This window comes from Sinocyclocheilus anshuiensis, unplaced genomic scaffold (genome assembly GCF_001515605.1).
Source record: "Sinocyclocheilus anshuiensis isolate Anshui unplaced genomic scaffold, SAMN03320099.WGS_v1.1 scaffold564, whole genome shotgun sequence".
Taxonomy (NCBI): Eukaryota; Metazoa; Chordata; class Actinopteri; order Cypriniformes; family Cyprinidae; genus Sinocyclocheilus; species Sinocyclocheilus anshuiensis.
In genome coordinates this window covers 181962-190937 of record NW_015557086.1, presented here as the reverse complement: position 1 = coordinate 190937, position 8976 = coordinate 181962, and the positions used below count along the sequence as shown (strand labels likewise).

At 33.8% G+C, this 8976-nt stretch overlaps 1 protein-coding gene across 2 annotated transcripts in view; it reads right to left on the bottom strand.

The window, feature by feature from the left end:
• The window catches only part of LOC107677012 (dedicator of cytokinesis protein 2-like), a 117484-nt gene that overhangs the window by 6580 nt on the left and 101928 nt on the right, over positions 1–8976 (bottom strand). For both annotated transcript variants that reach the window (XM_016471791.1, XM_016471790.1), the window contains exons 35-49: positions 8864–8954; positions 8228–8338; positions 8019–8108; positions 6396–6500; positions 6151–6292; positions 5563–5644; positions 5338–5422; positions 3737–3823; positions 2483–2659; positions 2326–2409; positions 2087–2224; positions 1874–1992; positions 1059–1155; positions 843–941; positions 101–203 (exon numbers count right to left, since the gene is read on the bottom strand). In XM_016471791.1, coding sequence (XP_016327277.1) covers positions 101–203; positions 843–941; positions 1059–1155; positions 1874–1992; positions 2087–2224; positions 2326–2409; positions 2483–2659; positions 3737–3823; positions 5338–5422; positions 5563–5644; positions 6151–6292; positions 6396–6500; positions 8019–8108; positions 8228–8338; positions 8864–8954 — 1610 coding nt within the window. The remainder of the gene's footprint in view (positions 1–100; positions 204–842; positions 942–1058; positions 1156–1873; positions 1993–2086; positions 2225–2325; positions 2410–2482; positions 2660–3736; positions 3824–5337; positions 5423–5562; positions 5645–6150; positions 6293–6395; positions 6501–8018; positions 8109–8227; positions 8339–8863; positions 8955–8976) is intronic.

Genomic DNA, 8976 nt, shown 5'->3' with positions numbered 1-8976 from the left:
CCACCCCCGCCGATGTCATCGTCCATCGTCCATCGTGATGTTTCACTGTAGACATCGTCCGATGCCAATTTTGCAGACATCGCCCAACCCTATGTTGTACCTGTAATAGTGGGCAGAGATCTGGAGTTGACGAGGCCGCCGCTGCTGCTCTCACTCGGCTCTGACAGATTCGTGTCACTGCGAAACTCCTGCTTCTTGGAAAGCTAGAGAGAGACAGAGAGTAAAGATCATTATAGTATCATTACAATCACTACGGAATAAAAACACAAACAGGTTAATAAACCTACAAAAAGAATAAATTAATTAACTTATGGAGTAAATGTGTTTCAATGTGTCTGAATCGTTTTTATTAAATAAAATCAATGAAATAAATTAATAATTACAACATTAAGATATTTGATTAAAATTTGCATGAATTTGTATATTTTACGTGCTGTAAATGATCATCATTTAAAAAATATTTTTCTTCTATTTTTAATCACCATTTTGCCTTCACTACTTCATTTTAATTGGTCCTGCGGTGTGATACATCAACTTTTAAAGTACAAATATTCCATGTAGTGTTTCAATTAATATGAGCTCATAAACACTGCATTATAAAATAGTAAAATGCTATTTAATACCATTTTAAATGGAGTATTATATCGCACCACAGGGCGGGTCAAGTACTGTATTTTGTATCAGCTATTCACTTCCACAATAATTTATTGTTATTTTACTTCTGCATTTATTCTTCGATGTATTTATTTTTTCTACAAATATTGATTTATTTCTATATTTATGTATTTATGTATTTTTCCCCAACATACAGTAACATCTATCCTGTATTTTCTTTGTCTCACCCGTTTGTCGAGGGTGCTGCTCCGCTCTTTCTCCTCACTGATGAAGATCATACTGCCACGACCGGGTTTCTTCTTCTTCTTGGATTTCCTCAGTTTCACCTGGAAGAACAGAAAGAGTCACCTGAGCATGACTATTTCATCATGGAGAGCTGCAATCATTGGTCCATTTTTGTGATTAGACGAAACATGTCACAGCAACATCTTCATCATCCTCACCTCCACTTCAACACCACTCTCATCCATCACACTGACACTTCCACTGGAACGAGGGATGATGGACGGAGAGGGAGGAACGCCACTGTCCGGAGATATGCTACAGACAGACACAGAGACACGGGTTATGTTTGGAATAGAGTACACACTGTATACTACCTACTACTTTTTAAAAATATTATGTGAAACAGAACACATTATGCAATGATAAGCAATTCAAACAGTATTATGCTACATTGTCGTCACATGACCTTGCCACACTGAATACTTAAATTTAGCATCATCTCAGAAATAAAACAAATATTAATAAAATAATAAAACAATGTGTTAATAATAAATAATAATGCAATTATTGAAATATAAAGATGAAAACAAATAATAAAAACAAACCAATATATTAATAACAAATAATAAAATTATTAAAATGTCAACATTAAAACAATATTAATAACAAATACAACTGTATATCAATTACAAATATTAATAAAATAATTACAATATAAATATTACACAAAAAATAATAAAACAAAATATGTTTATAAATATGAATAAAACAAATAAAACCATATATTAGTAACAAATATTAATACAATAATTAAAATATAAATATTTAAACAAATATTGTCTTTTATATATTTCTATAAAATATTGTAAAATAAAACAACATAAAATAATAATTTTAAAAATCCATGCAGTTGTCAAAAACTGTTGACACTTTGCATACAGAAAATCATCATACTGTGCACAGCATCCATATCATCACATAAACTGCAGGAATAATCATAGCATGTTATAGATACACATGTGGGCGTGGTCACCTCTCTGGGTGTGTCTTAGTGGGCGTTCCACATTCAGATCCAGCCAATGAGCAGATAGACTGTCGAACCGAGCGCAGCATAGAGCGTGGCCGAGTGGATCGTCTCTCATCCGTATCCGGCTACAAAAGAGGAAAAAAATCAGGATGCAGACTGCTGACTCATTTTCCTCCCACTTCCTTCTTTCTCTTTCTGCTTTCTGACTTTCATCCTTACCAGCTCTCTCACTCCGTACTCCTTCTCCACCTTCTTCTTCAGCTGTTTGAAACACTCCTCCATGCGTTCATGAAAAGGTCGAAGGTCATCAGTCACCCTTTTTCCATGCAGACTGATTCCTCTGCCCAACAACGGGATCTACAGGAGACAAACAACAGTTAACCATCTGTCCTAACCAGACATGACATGACAAGTTTTCTAGCATCAATGCCACAAACAAATGGTCCGATGTTTCTGACCTGCCATGCGATGAGGTCTTTGAGTCTCGTGAGTTTGTCTCTGTCATCAGGATGTTCGTTCATGTATTCATCTGTGAAGAACGCCTGGAGAAAGACACACACACATCAGCATCTATTCTCAGTGCTTCTCTCTGTTTTCTCACCGTGTCTTTCTGACCTTCTCGTATTTGGCGAAGCCGCCCATGACGGCGGGATCCACGATGCCGTTAAGCAGCATGGAGAGGGGGTTTATGGGTAAAGTGTCATCACACTGGTACTGGTTGATCATGGTGAGGATTTTCTCATTGGTTTGTCCCATCGTCTCGATGGCGTTCTCCAGCGGACTCACCGTCGTCTGACAGAGAAATATTCACAAATTATTACATCATATAAACATATCCGCTCGTCAATGCAAATCAATCAATCAAATAATATGATGACATACAACGACAGTGCATCTCAACTTTTGTTATAAACTATATTATCGCACAGCTCTTTATACAAGGTTGGATTTATAAGCATGTTCAACTTTTTCCGCATACATACAGTATGTATACAATATATACTATATGTGACCCTTAAGTCGCTGGTGTATATTTGTAGCAATAGCCAAAAATACATTGCATGGGTCAAAATGATAGATTTTTCTTTTATGCCAAAAATCACTAGGATATTAAGTAAAGATCATGTTCCAGGAAGATATTTTGTAAATTTCCTACCGTAAATATATCAAAACTTAATTTCTGATTAGTAATATGCATTGCTAAGAACTTCATTTGGACAACTTTAAAGGCGATTTTCTCAATATTTTGATTTTTTTGCACACTCAGATTCCAGATATTCACATAGTTGTATCTCGGCCAAATATTGTCCTATCTGTCCTAACAAACCATACATCAATGGAAAGCTTATTTATTCAGCTTTTGTATAAATCTCAATTTTGAAAAATTGACACTTAAGACTGGTTTTGTGGTCCAGGGTCACATATAGCAAATCTCAACTGCTTGATTGTTTATATTGTTGCAAAATGTAGTCCAGCACTGATCTGTTAAATGCGACTACAAGGCATGAAGACATTAAGATTAATAAACATTAACATCTTGATTTTCTGTAATGCTGCTTTAAAACAATGTGTATTGTGAAAAGTGCTATATAAATAATTATGACTTGACATAGTACTCATACAATTTTTTACAGTATTTTTTTAATTATGCGCATAATGCAAATTTTCTCTCAAATTAAAAAAATCTATACAATTATAGAAACAAAAAATAGTATAAAAATATATTTTAAAACTATAAAACGGTTTTATGTTTACTGTTATGTATACCAACACACTGATTAAAAAGTCCTATCCAGTATACACTGCACAGTACGCAGTACACAAGTATTTCAATGTATTTCAGTGTGACTGACGGGGACGGAGACTCACGTGGGTCATGCTAGTGGCCTCAAACCAGCGCAGGATTCCTGGTAGTTTGTAAGCGGTTATGAATGTGGTGCGCTCAATCCACATGGACTGAAGAGAGAGAAAAGAGTGAGAAGACAGTCAACTCATGACATTAAGGACAGAACAGTGTCCATTAATGAGTGAGTTTGTGTGTGTCATTGTTTTAATGCATTTGGAAAAGCAAAAGCTCTTCAACCTGACCAGGAAACATTGATATCAATGAGCTCAGTGTTGTTGTGACTTGATTTTTGGGGTTTTTCTCCCCCTAAAATACAGTCCCATATTTTGTGCTTTCTGGTGCTTGGCTTCATTGCACAGTGAAGTGTGACTGATCACTAACAGAAATGGTCAAATATCTCCACCTGCTGTTCAAACGGCACGCTACATAATGTCATTATTTAATCGCCATAGTTTTTGTCTCCTTCCTGTCTTTCTCAGCTCCTTCATGATCCCAATGATGCATAAATGATGAACAGTTTTCCTTCCACATAGATGTGTGAGTGTTTATGTGACAGACTCAGTGTTGTTATTAACTTAAACAATTAAAAATCACTTTCGTTAATTTAAATAAAGCTCAGAAACATTGCATTAGCAACAAACTATAAATAAAATAAGTTGAAGATGAAGTACTAAAATTACTATAACTAAAACTGAGATTATAAATTAAAGCTAAACTAATAAAAGTGACAAAAGCACATGAAATTAAACTTAAATTAGTTTAACTTAAAATTAAAAACATTAATAATAATAATAATAATACATTAACACTGTTCTATGTATATGGTTATATAAACAGTATTGAATTAAAAAAGTTAAAGTTGAAGCACTAAAATCACTCAAATTAAAACTAAAATAATAAATAAAAGCTAAATAGAAACAAAATAATAGAAATGACAAGCATGTAAAATTTCTAAAATTAATATATTTATATTATTAATTAATAAATGCTATAATAATACTAAAATTACACTGGACAGATTTATTCAATACTTTCAGCCACTTGTATATGTGGAATACTGTAATTAGCCTTGGAATATAATTAGTGAAATTACATTTTCTTTGCAGCAAGGTGCAATTTAGTCATGTTTAATGTGTTTTGAATGAGTCTATGCTGCAATAAATCATTTAAATAAAATCCAATAATTCTCCTTGACCTATAAATGCCTCCACACACCCAAAAACCACAAACTGGGTAATTTATTTCGTCTTATTTGGAGCTTATTTGATCAGAACAGACTGGCTTGTTTTACTAGTGAGATCTGGCAACATTTTTTGAGCTTTGGATGAGTTGTCATTTTCAAACATTGTTCAAGTGTCCAAGTAGATGTGATGCATTCTAATTAAATCTTTGTGCACGAAAGTAGAATTATCAAGTTAACTTGATTCTAAATGCTTGCTGGTACTGACATTAAGTTGAAAATGTATCACTAAAGGCTTTTCCAATTAAATGTGTAAATCTGTAATGTATTTGTGTACATCTGAAGGTCACAGACAGTGAAAAGGCATCTTTAGGATGTAATAATTCTAATTAGCTTTATGAACAGTAGAGATCGATGAGAGCTGAATGCTGTGTTTTGACTCACAGCAAACTCGTTATCAGGATCCACTTTCCCTCTCCTCACAGGTCTGGAGTACTGGAACCGCTGAACGTAGTTCGACTTGTAGAAACTACAGAATCACCAGAAAGAAGCAAGAGAAGAAAAGAAGAGAAAGAGTTTACAGCATCAGATCATGACACACGGACACTACAGATTCACGTGTGTTGAAGGTGAACAGATGAACGTGGTTTGTGTTTTCTGCAGACTGACTTGATGATCTGATCAGGCACTGGTTTGTTCCTCAGACGCGGCGGGATCTCAAGAACCGGCTGGACTGTAAAACACTGGATATCTGATCCAGATCCGGTTAAGAACAACAGACCGACCATTTATATTCAAATATGTGACCCTGGACCACAAAACCAGTGAATAAATAAGCTTTCCATTGATGTATGGTTTGTTATGATAGGACAATATTTAGTCGAGATACAACTATTTGAAAATCTGGAATCTGAGGGTGCAAAAAAAAATCAAAATATTGAGAAAATCGCCTTTAAAGTTGTCCAAATGAAGTTCTTAGCAATGCATATTACTAATCAAAAATTAAGTTTTTATATATTTACAGTAGGAAATTGACAAAATATCTTCATGGAACATGATCTTTACTTGATATCCTAATAATTTTAGACATAAAATAAAAATCTATCATTTTGGCCAATACAATGCAGTTTTGGCTATTGCTACAAATATACCCCAGCGACTTACGACTGGTTTTGTGGTCCAGGGTCACATATATGAAAGTATGTGTCTTTAAAATAAAAGTGAAATAATATAATACACAGTCTATGTGATGGATACACTGCATGTTGGAGTTTTTAATGTCGTCTCCAGGCATTGTGGTGATGTTGAGTCTCACAGCGCTGGTAAACTGACTCATCAGCTGACTCTGGAAGTCTTCCCTGCGCTCATACTCCTTCCCACGGTGAATGAAAACCTTATTCTATTGAAATCAAATATAACAAAACATCATAATCTAGATTACATTACATATCTGTTAGTAATACAGTTCCAGCATTAACTGAGAATAATAAACACATGCTGACCCTGAGGAACTGAGGGAAGCCAGAGCCGTAATATCCCACAGCGAAGTAGTCCGGCTTGGGCCGCAGGATCTTCATAATGTTCTCATAAAACTTGGCCTGCTGATTCTGCAAAAGGAATTAACGGATGAAATAAACGAAGGGACAAAACGCTAAAAAGTTAAAAGACCAAATAATGCTAGAAGACTTTTAAAATATGGACAGTTTAGTGTGTGTAAGTAAAATAAAAGTGATAATATAATATAATATAATATATTTTCAAAAGTGTAAAGAAAATTCAAAGAAAACTAAATAATAAAAATACACAAGTAAAAAAAGACAAAAAGAAAAAAATGTATAAAAGTAAATAAATAAAAAGTATTGAATAATATAACATAAAATAAAATATATGCAAAAGTGCATAAAAATAAAAGAAAACTAAATAAAAAAATATACATAGGTAAAAAAAGTAAAAAGAATTTAAAAAATTAAGAATATAATAATATAATATAATATAATATAATATAATATATTTTCAAAAGTGTAAAGAAAATTAAATGAAAACTAAATAATAAAAATATACAAGTAAAAAAAGACAAAAAGAAAAAAATTATAAAAGTAAATTGTTACGACATCGTACGTATTCTTGTGTATGCCTGTTGTGTGTCTCTATTGTTTCTGCTTTCCTAGGTTAAGTAGCAACACCTGTTGTTAACCAGCGATCCTGAGTGTCAACCTCTGCTGATTCGCTCTTGCGACTGTGTGCCCTACCATAAAAGCCGGCTAGTTTTCCAGTGCTTGAGGAGCGGGAGGTTTTTCTGCCATCTCTCTTGCAAAGAGTCCCTGTCGCAGATGTGTGGTTTCCTTTATTTATTTATTTTTTTGTTGTTGATTGTTATAGGACTCTTTTCATTGAACCCCTGAGTGCAGGGCAAGTTGTTTCATGTTTTGTTTCGCTATTTTCTCAATACTTTATATTTTAATTGAAGGTAGCTGTAGGGAGGTGGGTGCCATTTGTTTTATATACTTTTTCTCCTGTTTATAGGTAGTAAGGGAGGTAGGTTTAATATTGTCTTTTGTTTGCATCGTTATTTTGTGTTTAGGTTATTTAGTTTACTAAAATAGTTACACCTATTTTTGTTTGTTATTTTGGCCATTACCCCCTCCTGAATTTAATTGCTTCCATGTAAGATCTTCCGTTTTCTTTGTTACTGTTTTTCCTATGTTCCCTAAATAAATATTTTTTGCTTGATTTATGGTTCGGGTGTTGAATCAGTGCTGGGACGGGAGACAGGGGCTCTGAAGACGTACAATTTGTGTAGTTCATTTGAATTCTTTATTTATTTAATTTCATCTGGTCCTTCTCTACCCTAGACAGGGGAGTTCGTAACATAAATAAATAAAAATTATTGAATAATATAACAAACAATAAAATGTATGCAAAAGTGCATAAAAATAAAAGAAAACTAAAAAATATATATATACATAGGGAAAAAAAGAATAAAAAAACCAAGAATATAATAGTATGCAAAAGTGCAAAACCTTCATAGAAAACTAAAGATAACAAAAATGTAAAAATAAATAAATAGATCAAAATAATTTAAAATTAGGAGTTTGTGAAGTTTTATGAAGTTTATTGTGCATTACCAGTTTTTGTCCGAGCAGCTCGTAATCGAAGACCTCCATCTCGCACTGATCTGCTAACTCCTTACACAGAGTGATGGCCTCCTCCCACATCTGACACGCACAAATCATGTTCACACACATACATACACAGTTAAACATTCATCAGGTCAGTATTCAACATCCAGTCACATCTATTTAATATGAATCAGTCCATGTGAAGATGAGCTGACCTTTCCCTTATCAAAGTAGCTGATGATGGTGTTGTAGAGCGTTTCTTTGAGCTGCCGCTGGGACTGAAGCGTCTGATAGTCCAGCTGAAGGGTGCACTGCTCCTCTGACCACTGCAAACACATAACATTATATAACAGCCTAAACAAGATTATTACATGCCCTTAAGACAACATAGCTGGTTCTTGGCCATGAAAAACTGCCAGGTGATGCTCAATGAGATGATTAATTAGAAACTAATAACCAAGGAATTGTAGCGCAATACACATCTCATTATTAGATAAACAGGGTTAACATTGATTGGAATCATGAAATGGAATCCTATTTTCATTATTGAAATAAAATAAATAAAAATAATCCAAATGTCCCCTCAAAGACAGTCAAACTTGAAATGAGCCAAAACTGGACGTCACTTCCTGTTTACCTGTTTATCTATTAATGAGATGCATATTATACAAAATTCCTTGAAAATATATTCTCCATGAGGACAAAGATTAATAATATTTTAATGAATATATAAAAATGCAAAAATGTTTCTGTGAGGATTAAGTTTAGTGGATAAAAATATAATTAGCTCAGTAGAAAATAACAGAAGTCCTCATGAAGATACAGAACTAAATGGTTGTGTATTTGTTGACCTTAAGTAGTCTGGAGTGCAGCAGAAGTGTATAAGCCGCCTCTGTGTAGTTTTCTCCATCCAAATGAAGATCCCGCAATTTGTAGAGGTACCTTAGAAACACACACAACAATT